Below are 17,602 nucleotides of genomic sequence, written 5' to 3'. Positions count from 1 at the left end.
AAGGTGCTACACTCAATATGCCAGCAAATTTGGAAAACTCAGCAGTGGCCAGAGGATTGGAGAAGATCAGTCTACATCCCAATCCCAAAGAAGGGAAGTGCCAAAGAATGCTCCAACTACCGCACAATTGCACTCATTTCACACGCTAGCAAGGTTATGCTTAAAATTCTACAAGGCAGGCTTAAGCAGTATGTGGACCGAGAACTCCCAGAAGTGCAAGCTGGATTTAGAAGAGGCAGAGGAACCAGAGACCAAATTGCAAACATGCGCTGGATTATGGAGAAAGCTAGAGAGTTCCAGAAAGACATCTACTTCTGCTTCATTGACTATGCAAAAGCCTTTGACTGTGTCGACCACAGCAAACTATGGCAAGTTCTTAAAGAAATGGGAGTGCCTGATCACCTCATCTGTCTCCTGAGAAATCTCTATGTGGGACAAGAAGCTACAGTTAGAACTGGATATGGAACAACTGATTGGTTCAAAATTGGGAAAGGAGTACGACAAGGCTGTATATTGTCCCCCTGCTTATTTAACTTATATGCAGAATTCATCATGCAAAAGGCTGGGCTGGATGAATCCCAAGCCGGAATTAAGATCGCCGGAAGAAATATCAACAACCTCAGATATGCAGATGACACAACCTTGATGGCAGAAAGTGAGGAGGAATTAAAGAACCTTTTAATGAGGGTGAAAGAGGAGAGCGCAAAATATGGTCTGAAGCTCAACATCAAAAAAACGAAGATCATGGCCACTGGTCCCATCACCTCCTGGCAAATAGAAGGGGAAGAAATGGAGGCAGTGAGAGATTTTATGTTCTTGGGCTCCATGATCACTGCAGATGGTGACAGCAGTCACGAAATTAAAAGACGCCTGCTCCTTGGGAGAAAGGCGATGGCAAATCTAGACAACATCTTAAAAAGTAGAGACATCACCTTACCAACAAAGGTCCGTATAGTTAAAGCCATGGTTTTCCCAGTAGTGATGTATGGAAGTGAGAGCTGGACCATAAAGAAGGCTGATCGCCGAAGAATTGATGCTTTTGAATTAGGGTGCTGGAGGAGACTCTTGAGAGTCCCATGGACTGCAAGAAGATCAAACGCATCCATTCTTAAGGAAATCAGACCTGAGTGCTCACTGGAAGGACAGATCGTGAAGTTGAGGCTCCAATACTTTGACCACCTCATGAGAAGAGAAGACTCCCTGGAAAAGACCCTGATGTTGGGAAAGATGGAGGGCACAAGGAGAAGGGGACGACAGAGGATGAGATGGTTGGATAGTGTTCTCGAAGCTACAAACATGAGCCTGACTAAACTGCGGGAGGCGGTGGAAGACAGGAGTGCCTGGCGTGCTCTGGTCCATGGGGTCACGAAGAGTCGGACACGACTAAACGACTAAACAACAACAACAACAACAAGGCTGATCCGTGTGTGTTTGTCAAGGAGGAGGGGCAAAACAAACTGTATTGTTTATGTTTTGTTGATGATCTTCTGATGTTTTGGAAGAATCAGGCTTTGTACCAAAGCACCCTAGCTCAGCTGAAGGAGCACTTTGACATGAAGGATCTTGGTGAGGTATCCAACTATCTTTCTCTGCAGGTGGAGAGGGACCGAGCAGGCAATTTTCTGGTACACCAAACACAGAAAATTGCTGATGTATTAACCAGGTTGAATTTGGTTGATGCAAACCCAGCAGACACACCGATGGTGACAGGTTACCAGGTAGATAGTACTGCTGAAGCGTTTTCTGACACTATGCTGTACAGATGCATTCTAGGCAAGTTGAATTTCACTGCTAGATGTTCAAGACCTGACATAGCTGTAAGCACTAACCTGATTAGTAGACATGCTAACAATCCTACTGTTCAGGATTGGAAAGCTCTGAAGCGCATAGCCCGCTATTTGAAAGGGACTTTGCACTACAGGCTGAGGTTAACCAGTCAGAAGACTGGAGGTCTTGAAATCTTTGCAGATGCAAGTTTTGGAAGTGACACCACAGATGGTACTAGCACTTCTGGAGTATGCTACATGTACAACCACTGTCTGTTTGACTGGCTGTGCAGAAAGCAGACGACAGTAAGCCTAAGTTCCTGTGAAGCAGAACTCAATGCACTGTCATTTTCACTCATGGATTGTGAATGGTTGATGCAACTGTTTAAGGACATCAGTGTTTCTGTGAAATGTCCTATACAAGTGTATCAAGACAATAGATCCTGTTTGGCTTTGCTGAACTCAGAGAGTTGTAAGCAAAGAACCAAGTACTTGCAGATTAAGCTACATCGTGCAAGAGAGTGTATTCAGAAAGGACTCATTCAGGTGTCCTACATGCCAGGAAATGAAATTCCTGCTGATCTGTTGTCTAAGGTTGTTAACAGAGAACAACTTAAGGTTTATGTACAGAGGTTGCAATTGGGTTGAACCACAGGTACTACAGGTTACACGGAAAGGGGGAGGATGTTAGGATATTTCCGTTCCACCTTAAAAGGGAGCAGGCTTTGTGAGTCACAGAGTCTGCGTATTTCCTGTTCACAGGATGTTTTCTGTTTTGATAGAGCTGTTGTCTCTCTCTGTGTGTGCCTGGACACTGAAGCAGGCAGTCATGTTTTTTCTTTGTTCTGACCAACGCTGAATAAACTTAAACAATGCTCTCCTTAGTGCATCTTTCGCTGTGCATCTTATCTGCTGATAGAGCGTGCATCAGCTCTGGAATGTGGCAAGCTATTTCTGGAGCTCGTGTCGCTAATTGCTGATACTGCGTGTCTACAGGAGATTGATGGACGTCTGGAGGCGACGTGGAGTCATGATGGACTTTGTCTCCCTGGCAGTATCCCAACAATCTAGTCCAGCCCCCTTTCCCTCAGAAGCAGCTTGCCAGCAGGACCTGACAGCAGCAGCCCTCTGCTGCTCTTGGTGTTCAGCGACTGGCAGGCCTGATCCTGGATCCAGCGCATAGCCTTAATGATTAGTAGATATGGATAGACCTCTCCTACACAAGCTTGTCTAATCACCTTTTAAAATTTAATAGATCAGCTATTCTCTGAGTAAAGGGACTTTAATCTTTGCTGATCAGGATCCCAAAAAGCCCCCCTGCACCAGAGCCAATAACAAGATGTGGCACTGTCCCTAGGCAGTTGAGATTTGATCCTTATGAATTCTAATGATTTGACCTAATCTGACTAATTGGTGGATCAGAAAAATTGAATCAATTAAAAAAAACAACTAATCCTGCAGATTAATGGAATGGAACAGACTAATGAGTGAATATATGTAAAAGTGACACAGACTTGAAATAACAATCCACCAGTTCCTAGTTGTGACTTTGCAAGACATCGTGCTGGTCATATACTGTGATTGGGTTTGGGCTGGGTGTTCATCAGTATGCGGATGATACCCAGCTCTACCTCTCTTTTAAATCAGAACCAGTGAAGGTCCTGTGTGTGTGTCTGGAGGCGGTTGGAGGATAAAGGTAAAGGTACCCCTGCCCGTACGGGCCAGTCTTGACAGACTCTAGGGTTGTGCGCCCATCTCACTCAAGAGGCCGGGGGCCAGCGCTGTCCGGAGACACTTCCGGGTCACGTGGCCAGCGTGACATCGCTGCTCTGGCGAGCCAGAGCCGCACACGGAAATGCCGTTTACCTTCCCGCTTGTAAGCGGTCCCTATTTATCTACTTGCACCCGGGTGTGCTTTCGAACTGCTAGGTTGGCAGGCGCTGGGACCGAACGACGGGAGCGCACCCCGCCGCAGGGATTCGAACCGCCGACCTTTCGATCGGCAAGCCCTAGGCGCTGAGGCTTTTACCCACAGCGCCACCTGCGTCCCTGTGGAGGATGGGTGGCAGCTAACAGATTGAGGTTGAGTCCTGACAAGACAGAAGTACTGTTTTGGGGGGACAGGGGGTGGGCAGGTGTGGAGGACTCCCTGGTCCTTAATGGGGTAACCTGAAGGACCAGGTGCGCAGCCTGGGAGTCATTTTGGACTCACAGCTGTCCATGGAGGCGCAGGTCAGGGCAGCTGTCTCCCAGCTCCATCTGGTATGCCAGCTGAGACCCTACCTGCCCGCAGTATGTCTCGCCAGAGAGGTGCATGCTCTGGTTATCTCCTGCTTGGACTACTGCAATGAGCTCTATGTGGGGCTACCTTTGAAGGTGACCTGAAAACTGCAACTAATCCAGAATGTGGCAGCTAGACTGATGACTGGAAGTGGCTGCCAAGACCATATAACGCCAGTCTTGAAAGACCTACATTGGCTCCCAGTACGTTTCCAAGCATTTTTCAAAGTGTTGGTGCTGACCTTTAAAGCTCTAAATGGCCTTGGCCCAGTAGACCTGAAGGAGCATCTCCACCCCCATTGTTCATCCCAGAAACTGAGGTCCAATTCCGAGGGCCTTTTGGCGGTTCCCTCACCGTGAGAAGTGAGGTTACAGGGAAGCAGGCAGAGGGCCTTCTCGGTAGTGGCACCTGCCCTATGGAACGCCCTCCCACCAGATGTCAAAGAGAAGAACAACTACCAGACTTTTAGAAGACACCTGAAGGCAGCCCTGTTTAGAGAAGTTTTTATGTTTGAAGTTTTATTCTGTTTTTAGTGTTCTGTTGAAAGCTGCCCAGAGTGGCTGGGGAAACCCAGCCAGCTGGGCAGGGTATAAATAATACATTTATTATTGTTGTTGTTATTGTTATCCCCCTCTACTAAACCATAGGGCTGAAAGTGTCAGCAGCAGTATCCCTCAAACGTTCCTCTGCAATTTTCCACTGCAGCAAACCTTCCCACTGTACTGTTGCATCTGGGCAGCAATTACTTGTTTTGACCTTTACTCTTTTAGTATGATCCTGTTTTACTGGTCCACTTCTGCCAGGACATTCCCATCGCAAAAGTTATCTCTATTCAAATGCTCACAGATGCCAATTGTGCTCAAAGTACAATTTGAAAGGTTTTATTACCCAATGGAAAACTTGGACACACCTCTTAGAAACAGGACTTTTATTCTGCCTGCCAGCTCCCTCATATAAGACCAAGGCCTTCCTTCCTTGCTATTATCTCTAGAGGAGAGAGGAAGGAAAGGGTCAAGTGTTGCTAACCCTGCTGCTGTTGTTGCTTCCTGTCAATGGGAGTTTTCCACACATTGCTGCCAGGAGAATTGTCCTGCATTGTGTTGCAATCTGTGTGTAGCTGCACAGTTGCTAGGGACTCTCTGGGAGGGGCTGCCACTGTTCCTGCACTCTTTGCACACCGTCGGTGCATGAAAATACAGCTGCTGTGTGAACAAGGGGTACCAACTCAGACTGTACAGTTGCTATCAATAGCATTGTAGCAGTCCTTCTGCTGAAGCCACAAGATCAGATTGATGTCAGGAGGTACCAGGTTTACACGAAACTCAGATAAACATTCAAAAGGCAGTATTTTATCAGAGTTAAACATATGCCAACAGTACACTTTTGTGATGTTACACCAGTGTTTGCAGAAACCAATAGAAGGCATTAAATTGGGGGGGGGGGGGTCACATTTGAGGAAGGATTCATTTGTCAGCCCTGCAATCACTGTTTTTTCCTCATCTATTGGCTGAAAGTACTGTAGGACCTTGCATCCACAATACATGTCTTTGTAATGAATCCCTGGCTAGCAACACACCAATGTCCTTAAGCTCATTCCTCCAAATGTGATCTATCCAGAAATTCAGCAGCTCACAGGATTATCTGTAAACAAGGTAATAGGACAGCAAACTCAGGTGAAACTTATTTCATGGGTGGTCTACACTGGTTTCACACAAGGTGTTAGAATCTGGGCCAAACATACTCATGTTCTTGCTTGATTGACTCTGCAGCATTTCCCATTTGTAGAGACATAAATGTGTGCAGACTCAATGGAACACAGTGAGATTCTAGGTTAGGGTGACCCACATAATTCGCTCTGGCCTCTACCACTGGCTGAAGCATGTAATGCAGCTCTTCAAAGGGGCAACTAGGGGTTTGCTACAAAGGAAGATCCCTGCCCCAAAGTAGGGCTTGCAGTCAGCGCTGATCAGCTGAGTGGCACCAGCTTCAAGCCCTGCTTTTGGCAGGGATCAGCTGGATTACTGAACAGGAACTCCTGAGTGCAGCAGATCCCAGTGGAGCTCGCTATCAGCCCTGCCAAAGAACACTCAGAAGTGCACTTCAGGGCTCCCCAATGCTCCTTTGCAGTCATGTCTTTAACTGCCCCACTCTTGACAGTGTAGGATGTCAGGTGTTAGCAGAGAAAATGCCTCTGCAGGGCAAATTATGAGCCCTAATTTAGTCTGTGGGTCGGAGGTTATCCATGCCTGCTTTATGGTAGCCTCCAGATCCCCATTTTATTTACTTTCATTTTTGCTAGAGCTCTGTAAAAATCCATAGCAAGAGACCTGTTTACATTGTTTATTTCTTTGGGATGGCCACACATTACCAGAAGGGGAAGGGCATGTGATTTCTCCTTCAGGCCCATTTCCTGTTGCTCAGAAGAGATATTTGAATCACAAGACAACCATGTAACATCAAACTAGGTAACAAACTACAAAGAAGGTTTCAGTCCAACATGAAGGTTTTGAACTTACAATGCCGGGAGAAAAAAGGAAGCTGATGGTCCTTTTTTCTTTCTTTTTTTACTGGATTATCACAGAGGGTTTTTTTTTAGCAATTAACAGACGTCTGCAGACATTTTCACCAAATGGAAGAGAGGCTTTGATGGCCAGCAGAGCACAGAGTACATGCAACTAAGGTGCAGGGAAACAGGGTGGGACTGCGCTGTGGGGAGATAGAGACTCTGTCAGAGCCTGGGCAACAGAAATTCCAGAGCTTTGTTTTACCAAAGACAGACAACTTTGACCTGACAGAGAAGGAAGCATCATCATGGCATCTTCTAGTCCAGAGTGTGCCCACAGCCAGGTGATAAATAACAGGAAATGGCACACAGCAGTGCAAGCTTGCTCTGGAAGTTGGATAGAGGGGATGTCATCTTCTCTTGGGCTGCTCCTGGGTCCTCACAGAAGATGCTCATCCAGTAAGCAAGAACCAGAGTGTCTTCGGCTTATTCCCAGCATGTCCCTCATTCCTCACATTTGTTTCATCCCTTTAAGAAAAACATCCAGGGCCTAAGAAACTGCAAATAAAACAAAGGGGGGGACGATGACAAGATTTAGAAAAAGTTTGTATATGTCAGGCTCACACTAGGACTTGTCTCTGGAAATGGTGGATTCAGTCCTGGATTGTATTTTCAGTGATAATCCCAAACACCTGAGATTAAAAGGGAGGACTTTCATGAAACACAGTGGAAGTTCCTAATGGGCATGAGCCGCATTGCTGCAATTAGCCACTGTCATACTCAGTCTTCCCCCCCAGCTCCCCTAAAGACAACTTGATCAGGAATTTGCATACAGGGCTATGCCCAAGAGAAAAGGATTTCAATGGGAATGCCCAGCATGGTTGCCAGGCCCAATTGCCCTGCCATCATCAACTCAAGACAAGCTGGATATGAAAACTGTATGGAAGAGGTTTATTCAAAGTCACAACATCCTGTTAAACCATCCTTGAAGATGTAGAACTTCTATTTAAACACACTTGTGAAGTGTTGGCTGAAACAGCTTAGGGTAAGTACCCACCCCAAAACTCTACAGATGCAGATGTGATAAAATACACATTTAAAATTTGAAAACACAACACCATAGATAAAATTGTCAATATGCAGCTCCCATCACCAAAAGAAGCAAGAAGAAGCAAAAAGCAGCAGTTTCAACTGCACAGACATGATGTAACTTAAAATGGAAGTGTGTATAAAAGAAATCCAATGTTTCTGGCCCCAGTAGTGAATTATTTTATGTGTAGAATATACACATTTTGAAGTGACATTAAGATCAGTTCTGTTAAACTTAAAACGATTTCTGGTGTTTATAATATGAATCAAAACATTAGGGTGACAGTTTGAGGTGAGTGCTGTAAGGGAAAGCAGGAGTGAAATAGTATCCAAGTGACCAGGTCCCACTGAGATGCGAAACAAGGACCCCATTACTTTCAAGCGATCTATAAGCTCCTTAACAGCCTTTCCCATCTAAAAGTTAGTGTGTTTTCAGTTAGCCTAACAAAAAAGGGTGGAGCATCTTTTGCCAGAGATGTAAAGGTTTGGCAATGGTCTCTGATCTCATACACCAGGAATCATCAGGTGATAACTGATTTTGTTCCCAGCATTTCTGCGTTTTTCTTACCCGCAGGTTAAAAGCTGTGCCAAAACTACATTTGACAGGGGGAAAGTTTTTCTAGTTAATGCAACCTGACACACAGCAAGAGCATTAAAAGCTACGTGGACTTACTGCTTTTCAGTGGTGGCCCCACCCTGAGAGTTCCTATCCTTTGCCTTCACAGCCTCCTCGTGTTTGATGAATATTTTGCCAAGTGAATGTCTAATTACAAACCGTGCTTGGAACATCAACAGCAGTTAAGTGTTCATATTTGTATAACTAACTCAGTCTGAAATTAACACTTTAATTGCCTTATCTATGTTGTTTTTAGGGAGTGAGAACACGAGAACATGCCTTCTTAACCAGAACAGTGAGAAAGAGGAGAAGCGTGGTGGTTGTTTTTCTGTGGCTGTTGCTTCAAGTGATTCAAATTTGAATGCAATTTTTTCCAGAAGCAGAACACATTTCCATTTTGATGCCACAAATAATGTTGATAACTCTCCTGGGGTCACTCACAACAGCAGAGACAACCGCATACAGCTAACTGTCTTAACATCTGAAGCTTCAAGTCAGGCTCTGCTGCAAGGTGTGCTGAATGGGAAGCATCTGGCTCTGGGCCTGAGGTGCCCTTCCAATATCTGCCTAAAGGGAGACCTCTTCACTGACTGCCACATTCTGTCGCAGACAAACAGCCTCCCACCTGTCAATTCCCCAAGCCTCTCCTTTCCAGCTTACAGGCATCCTAACAGAAAATGCCCTGTTAAAACAAGAAGGCTGATGAGCCGCAGAAAAATCCCAGACTTGTGTCCGCAAGCTGTTCCCTTTCATAAAACAGCGGCAAAAGTGCTGCTTCTAAACCCCTGCAGGGAGCAGACATGACTTGGAAGGCTCGTCTGCTCCATCTGGCTGCTTGAGGGAAGGGCAATGGCCTTTTTACTTAAGCTAAGCTGAAACGGGAATCGCGCAATTAACTTCACTACGCAATTATCACAAAAGGTCAGGACCAGAAAGGTTGAGGACCTCTGGCTTCCCATGGCACAGATGGACCTCCGCTCAGAATCCACTGAATCAAAATGCCATTTGGTTTCATGCTGGCAATTCAGAATAATGGCTCAGGAACTTAGCCTTGCAGGTTTAAAACAAAAAGGTCAAGCTAGTGCTTCTGCTTCTTTTCTTAAAGTACAGCTGCATACAAGAGCTGATAAACACTGCTAACAGGAAATATACCATGGTGGGGAGACTTGATTTGTCTCTTTAGCAACCCTATTAAATATGCCCTTGTATATCGAAGTGTAACTGTGAAAAATCTAAGATATCAGAATATCAGAAACAGTGATTGTGGTGAATGTGGCATTTGTGCTGGACAACTAAATACTATTGGACTTTGATTTCACCAAATACAGAATGCTGACATCAAAGTCTATGGGATCTGAAATCTAACTTGGAAGCCAGCTGTTTCAGAAGCCAGCGGCATTTCACTTCAGTCTTAGGAAGAGCAAGGAGTCCTGGCAAGGCAGTGGCTCACCCAGGCACTAGCGTTCGAGGCGGTTTACAACTTCTCGGACGGTGGCTATAAGATTCTCATTATCCTGCGGGTTTGACAGGATGATGTTGTGCAGCCGATTCATGTATGAATCAATGGTGTCCATTGTGGGGATCTCTCCACTTCCTGCAAGGTGTAGATGAGAGAAGGGAAAAAGAAAACAGCGTGTTAACTGCAGTAGCTACAGCAAGCACTGACGCTTCACTCTTATGCCAAATTGCAGGCGGGACTTGAATTCTCAAATGCTCCGTCAGTGCAAGGCATGTGGGATGAAGGTGGTTTGCTTGCATGGATACAGCATTTGGCCAACAGTAGGACAAAAGGGACTGCTTCACCACACTGTATCACAGGAGGGACTAACCCGTGGCCAACAAGTCAAATCAGGACCTCACAAGAGATTTCTGTGCCTCCCACCTGTCACTTCTCAGATGTTTTCATTTAAAAAAAAATAGTTTTAAAATTATCACTGACTGCTCCCATGGCTCCCTTGATGTGATATTTGGGGTGCCAAAAGGTTTTTGTGGGTCTCTGAGGCCTCCCCAAATTTGTCCTTAAAAATAAAAAAGGAAAAAGGTCACGTCTCACTTTTAGTGCTTTGGCAAATCCCCCTTTTATATGCAGCCCCGAGCCTGAATGAAGGCAACTGCCCCTGCTGTGCTGCATTCCTATGACTGTTGACAGGCCTTCAAGGTCCAACAGGCACCTCCATTCAGTTGGCATAGAGTGAAGGCCTCTCTTCTGAAGTACTCATAGGCAACAGAATGGCACAACTAATTCAAAATTCAAACTTTCTCTCTCACACACATGCTCACACCATACACACGAGAGCAGGGGCAGCTCTCCACATTTAGAACATCCGAAAGCACCCTAGCCGGACATATAGCATGCAATCCCTGAAGCAAACCAAGGGCTACAAACTCCCCACCCGAAATGAGGCTTCCGAGGTGAGCAGGCTCTGGAAAGGGTTTTCACCTGGCAGAGGGACTCCAGCAAAGCTGCTGCTGAGGGCCTGCCGCAAGGTCTCCAGGTGCTGCTGCAGGACTGTGTTGCGGCTGCGCTCCTGCACCACATCCACCTCCAGCTTCTCCACTGCTGTGCGCATGCTCTCCACGTGCTTCTGCAGGGCAGCATTCCTCTCCTCAAACTCCATGTTGGACTTGCGCAGCTGGCGCAGCTCGGCTTCCCGTGCTGTCAACCCCCCACCGGAGAAACAGATGACAAGGGGAGGGGATATCATAAGCAAGCCCTTCTGTCCAACAGTTGGCTATGGAGAATATTTGGTACAGTGGTGCCCCGCAAGACGAATGCCTCGCAAGACGAAAAACCCGCTAGACGACAGGGTCTTCCGTTTTTCGATGCGCTTCGCAAGACGATTTTCCCTATGGGCTTGCTTTGCAAGACGGAAACGTCTTGCGAGTCTTGCGATTTTTTTCGCTCCCCCCCCCCCTTTTTCTAAGCTGCTAAGCCGCTAATAGCCTTTTAGCCGCTAATAGCGCTAATCCGCTAATAGGGTTGCTTCGCAAGACGAAAAAACCGCTAGACGAAGAGACTCGCGGAACGGATTATTTTCGTCTTGTGAGGCACCACTGTAATATCCAATAAGGGAAGTGAAATAAACAACAAGCAGGTATATAAGGATTAAACTGAAGGGGGCAAGGGAAAGGGGGAGAAAATCAAGACCTGGAACGTATTTGATGGCGAAGTAAGTCAGCCACAGCCACTGTTCCAACAGGCATATGCCAAGGTACTTTAGAGACCTCTTTTGACAAAGAGCACAAACAACTCAAATCCTCTTTGCCACTGAATTTCAGAAGAAAAGCCCCTAGCATCTGCTTGATTAATAAAATTCTTCCCATTCTCTGAAAATTATTTTCACCTTGATATAACTAAAAGGACAGGCTGCCCAGGGAATATCTCCAGATCTTGCTAGTACAAGTGTCTGCTGCCACTGCATCAAATGGAATGACATTCCAAGCCAGGCATGGCTGCAAAATCCAAGGGGAAACTCTCTCGCTGCAGATTTTGGTTAGCACCAGGATTCACAGCTGCTTTCATGGAGGAGAAGATGGGGGTGAAAGGGGCTCCGAAGGCTGGCTGATCTGGTAAAAGAACCAATAAGTCTAATACGGGAACAACAAAGGGGTGATCTCTTTTTGAACAGGACTGGGATATACAAAAAATCAGAACAAACTCTACACCTTGAGCCCAAGAGAGCATTAGTATAAAAGAAGTTATATTTTTTTCAGTCTTGAAGCTGAATGGTAGCTAACCAATTTTAGACTTCAAATTTGCTTCTTTAATTAAAATACTTCTATCCCTCCTCTTTGTCCCACAACAGTCCCGCCTCAAAGTGACTAAGGCTGAAATTCTATATGCACATGGGAGAAAGCCCCAATAAACTCAAGGGGACTTACTTGAGTAGATGCACATAATGTTGTCACAAAACAAAACACTGCACAGAGCAACGTGTAAAATACCCTTTGCTCAACTCTGCCAGTTATTGGGTGGGTGGAATGGGGACACATGTCTTGTATTCTGCTCACCTTTACTGTGGTTCAGGAACTCCTCTGTGAAGATTGGAATATCAAAAACGGACCTCTCCTTTGTATCAGCTTCCTTCTGCATACAGAGAAGAATGGTACACACATCTTGATGATTTCTCAGCATAACAACAGACAGATATGCTGAAGGTAATAGCAAGTGAGGATTTCAATAAGCAGCTCTCCCTTAACAAGTTTTAGGACATTCTCAAGATAGGATGAGATACTAAGATCTCTAATAAGAGACAATGCCTCAGGGTGCAGTCTTAAGGAACAGGAAAAAACACGGATTCAAGTGAATTTCCTAGTGAAATTGGCTATTGCATGGAGCTTCAAAAACCTTAAAGCTTCCCTAGAGGAACAAGGAATGGCTTTTTAGCAGCTGACATTAAGTGAAGGCAACAGGCATTTTTGCAGTGGTTTCTTCATTTTGTCTATTAAGGGCCTCAGAGGTTAACACTCAGCTGAAAAGTTGAAGCTGTGTTACCCAGGAATAAGTCCCATTTCACAAAATGGGGATGCTTCAAAGTGAACATGCTAAGGATTGTGCTGCGCATTTGTGAAACACTCATCTCCACCAAAGGAAGCACTAAAGAGACCATTTTCAGTTATGGATATTAATGGGGGCATGCAAATAATACAGAACTTAGGATGGCACAGCACTCACTCTTGGCCCACTTCCTACTTCACATTTCCCATGTTCACGTGATGAAAGTTACTTAAGGATGAGAATCAGCCAGATTTCCTTATGCCACTGTAACCCATAGGCTCAGTTCAACGGCGCCACAAGGGGAGGGCATTTGCTCCTACATCACATCTCTGGCAGGTGAAGAGCAAAGCAAAATGTTGGCTCCAAAGTGTTGCTTAGAATTATATGCTGGCAAGAGCTATTAAGGTGGCTTTATTGTCCCAGCTGGGTCTAGAAGCAATCTGGGTATGTGCATGTGTGAGAAGAATGCAAGCCAGGAAGGGGAGTGAGACAATCCTCTGCATCAGAGGCCCTTCTTCCAAGGAAAGCTCTTGTATTTACTCATGGTAACATCCTCTGTGTCAGTTCATCACTGGCAAGCAACAAAAAAATGGGAGCCTAGAAGCCAAAGCAACCATAATGTAGCAGAACAGTGATCAAATCTCTTAATGCGCTTTCCTCCCAGCTAAATCTACAGCACCAAGGCCTAGGGCTTCCCATTTAATTGGAGCAGAGTTTACATTTTACACCTGCCACATTTCTTCCCAAACCAAACTGTCTATTGAAGCCGCTATTAGCTCTGCTTTTTGCAGAGGCTGGGGGGTGTGGTTAACTAGATCGTGACCTTGCCCACATATGCCAAGTAGAAAATGCCGCTCTCCTGTTTTCACCAACATCGTGGCCTTTTGTTTTTGAACACCTTAGGCTTTAAATGATGTGTCAAACATGATTTGGGGCCAAGCAAGAAAGCTAAGTGGTTAAGCGCCTACAAGGGAATTCTGGCAGTTAAAGCTCAGTACTTCACATCAGTGTATGCCTCATAAAAGGGGGCCTGGCAGAGTTAACGGAGAGCCATTTGGCAGACAGCCAAGATAGACAACGGCTCGATGGAACTTCAGAAAACTCTTTGTGTGTTTGCCTGAGCAAACTCCAAGACAGCTGCTGTATCTTCTAATAAAGAAAGCTGGCACTCCTTATGTAGTATAAAGGCAGTTGGGAATGCAGACACAGTCAGACATATGAGGGGGAGAAGGAGAAAAGGAAATCAGGAGGAAGCAACAGGATGTCAAAAATGTTTCCGGTATCACTCCCACCATCTGCCAAATCCAGACATTTCTAGCAGCAAGAAGCTCTTAAAAAATAATAATCAAAAAATCCTTGTGTGTTAACTGTACATAACAACTGCACAAGGCAGTTACATATGCTCATCAGCATTCAAGAGGATACTTTGGGAAACCCTCATTGAGTGCGCAGGGGACAGCATCTCCCCTCAAATCGGGAAGGTCCCAACCACAATTTGACAGCCTCTTTTCCCCACTTGGATTCAATACTGGAGCAGGGGAAAGGACAACCCTTTGGGAGGGGCCACTAAGTCACAGTCATTTGGACTGCACTAGATTCATCACAGCAAACTGTAGCCCTTCAGATGTGGCAGGACTATAACTCCCACCAACGCTGACCATTGACCATGATGGCTGGGATTGATGGCAGCTGCAAGTCCAACAATATACTGGGAACCACAAGTCTCCCTGCCTCCCTGCTTAACCACAACTTGCTGTGTCGGCCAAATCCAACAAACCGCAACTAACCTTATCTATAGTTTGAAACAACTCCATTTCAAACTGAGTTAATAAGCTACTGTCAGGATAAACCATAGTTTATGGTTTCAATGTAATACTAAGCTATGGTTATCTGAAACTGTCATCAAAAGTCATGCTGCAATAGAAGAGGGAAGTGGGTGGTGGTTGTGAGCCCTAGACTCACCTATCCTCATTCCCACTATTTATTGTGACATCTGACTGCAGCCTTTGTATACTGCTTTTCTGGATATATTACGCTCAAAGCAATTCATAGTATAGCATGACAAAAGCAACCAAATATATCAACATGTCAACAACACATCACTGTATATAATGATCTCCATATAAATAATTCAAACAGACTGATAGTAAAAAACAAAACACCATAATAAAATAGCATCAGCCTCTCAACATGCTGCAGAAATGACATTAAGGAGGAGGATGCAAAATGAGTATTAGCCTAAAGGAGAAATATGATGAAAGTCAGTCCTGAGGATCTCCCAAGGAAATCTGGCACTAAACCTTGGGAAAGAATCACAAATAACTCCTCCTTCAGACTGGAGGCTGATGGAAGAAGACACTCTGGGCATTATAATTGCTGTCCCCAGGGTAGAGATTCTCTAAGTACAATCTCCCAACCCCCAAGCATTTAAGCAATTAAGCAAAATTGCTCAGTCTCTAAAAGGCAGAAAAATTCTGCTTAACGGAAGAGTGGTAATGAAAACCATCAGCACTCTTCCCCTATCAAGTGCATTACCCCAGCATGTAAAGGATCCTCTTGGGGGCTCCTATGTACTTAAACCACTCTAAGGCTCACTCCTGGGATTAAAATCATACGGATTTGATTACCACTCCATTGCAAAGGACTAATTTGTTCAGGCTTAGTGTCATTTATCATAAATTAGAAGAGAAACACAAAACCAATGCTTCTTTCATTGTCCTTAAAATGAGACAGAGGGACGTTTGTACCAAGTGTCAGTCTGGAAAATAATTCTCTGAACTGCTAGAATAGGCCCCAGTGTTCAGGTTCCACAAATTATCCCAAACCTGATGACACTAGCAGAGAAATAATTGGGAGGTGGGGTGGAGTGGGCAGGGAGGAGTAACAAACACAGAAAATGTCAGCAAAGCCTATCTTGAAATTTTCATTATCATTTCCGATTTTGTATTACTCCCAGTCAGATAACAATTTTTAAATCAACACCAGTGCTCTTTCAAGCCACCTACCTACCCATTACAAAATAGGTGACTGAAAATTGTCAGCCTGCCCTAAACAATCCAAGTGCTTGCCTGGGACAATACCATTAAGATCAATAGGAACAGGATTTTTTATTTTATTTTATGTATGCATGGAAAAGCTACACCTTATTAACATCTCCGCTAGAAGTGAGCTCAGGCTGCTGAAATTGTTTGAGAGCTTTACTTACATAGGCCAATGAAATGGAGCAAGTTGGCTTTGGGAGACTGCATAGAGATAGAAAACAGTCTACCTAGCTTGTTGGTAAGAGTACTGTGATAAGAACAGCACTCCAGAAAAAGTACTAAATGGAGCTCCCAAGGAAACAAAGAAATCACGTATGCCGAGATCATGGCTTTATTTCCCTTTGTTCCTTGATCAGCATCACACAATTCACACTTGGATCATGTCACCCCCCACTTCTCCCCCACCCCACCCCTGGCCAAACTTAAACTACTGTATTATTTAAAAGTCAGGCTTGGCTGTATGAGCAAATTTACCTCATGGTCATGGGCAGCCTGTCGGGCTCCTTCTGGAAAAAACAAAACAAAAAGAGAAGCAAAATGAATTTTGAAAGAGGGAAACAATTTCTTGAGTAACTTTGAGACACATCCCGTAATTCCTTTCCTAGTTACACTATATATCCCTATGAGAATGATTATTCCATGTTATTTGTAACTTTTTTTAAAAAATGACCATTGCTGTGATAGGCAGAGACAAAGTTTTGTTTTAAACTGTTTTAAAAATTGTGTTTAAATATTGTGGAGCCCACCCTGTGGTGAAGAGAGCAGGTAATAAACAGTAGTAGTAGTAGTAGTAATAGTAATACTAACACTAATACTATTGCTAATACTAATAATAAAACAACAGGTCTATATATTGTCCAGGCCCCTGAGGAGGCAATGCATTCAAACATACATTTGTGCCTCTATATCATGGGAACTAGGACACCCAATGTCAGGGCCAACAAAAGATTCCAGAAGCAACCAGTCTTTAAGTGACTATCTTTAAGAGGAGCAGAGTGGCTGCACCTGAGTTTTTGTGGATTTGGAGCTGTCTATCACCTTCAGAGTAAAATTAGTCTATAGGACAGGGGTCAGCAATCTTTTTCAGCCGTGGGCCAGTCCACCATCCCTCAGACCATGTGGTGGGCTGGACTATATTTTGAAAAAAATTAAAAATGAATGAATTCCTATGCCCCACAAATAAGCCAGAGATGCGTTTTAAATAAAAGCACCCATTCTACTCATGTAAAAACATGCCGATTCCCGGACTGTCCACGGGCCGGAGTGAGAAGGCGATTGGGTCGCATCCGGCCCCCGGGCCTTAGGTTGCCTACCCCTGCTATAGGAGTTCATCTGTTTATATTTATTCTACCTGCTACAGGTCAGGTAAACTCTTTCCTCCCTTGCTTTTAAAAGGGAGTTGGAGTACCTGTGCAATGTTTAAGGAATTCCAGTCTCCCCCTGCATACCTGCTGCTAGCAAGACATACAGGGCATGAGAAGTTGGTTTGGGAGATGGCGGGGAGAAAGAGGGTACAAATGACATATAAAGTGATTTCCAAAGTGGTGCCCATGTTAATCTGTTGCACAAGACTCTTCGTTATAGATAAGTACCATATTGGCCCGAATATAAACGGCACCTTTAAAATCCGGGGGGGGGGGGGGGAGAGAATACCCAAATACAGTGGTACCTCGGGTTACAGATGTTTCAGGTTACAGACTCCGCTAACCCAGAAATAGTACCTCAAGTTAAGAACTTTGCTTCAGGATGAGAACAGAAATCGTGCGGCGCGGTGGCATCGGGAGGTGCCATTACCTAAAGTGGTGCTT

The 17,602-nt window shown here is 44.8% G+C and overlaps 1 protein-coding gene across 8 annotated transcripts in view; it reads right to left on the bottom strand.

Moving 5' to 3' along the window:
* Positions 1-5,376: 5,376 nt before the first annotated feature.
* The window catches only part of HMG20A (high mobility group 20A), a 53,702-nt gene continuing 41,476 nt past the window's right edge, over positions 5,377-17,602 (bottom strand). For 6 of the 8 annotated variants that reach the window (XM_028743019.2, XM_028743015.2, XM_028743018.2 and 3 more), the window contains 5 exons: positions 16,269-16,300; positions 12,267-12,342; positions 10,696-10,911; positions 9,706-9,849; positions 5,377-7,108 (listed from right to left, as the gene is read on the bottom strand). In XM_028743019.2, coding sequence (XP_028598852.1) covers positions 9,713-9,849; positions 10,696-10,911; positions 12,267-12,342; positions 16,269-16,300 — 461 coding nt within the window. In that variant the 3' untranslated portion in view covers positions 5,377-7,108; positions 9,706-9,712. Of the gene's footprint in view, positions 7,109-9,705; positions 9,850-10,695; positions 10,912-11,162; positions 11,823-12,266; positions 12,343-16,268; positions 16,301-17,602 lie in introns of those variants that run through there. The other 2 variants (XM_028743014.2, XM_028743020.2) reach the window with 2 other exon arrangements.

The sequence above is a fragment of the Podarcis muralis genome, chromosome 9 (genome assembly GCF_964188315.1).
Source record: "Podarcis muralis chromosome 9, rPodMur119.hap1.1, whole genome shotgun sequence".
Lineage (NCBI taxonomy): Eukaryota > Metazoa > Chordata > Lepidosauria > Squamata > Lacertidae > Podarcis > Podarcis muralis.
This window is presented reverse-complemented; position numbering and strand designations above follow the sequence as displayed.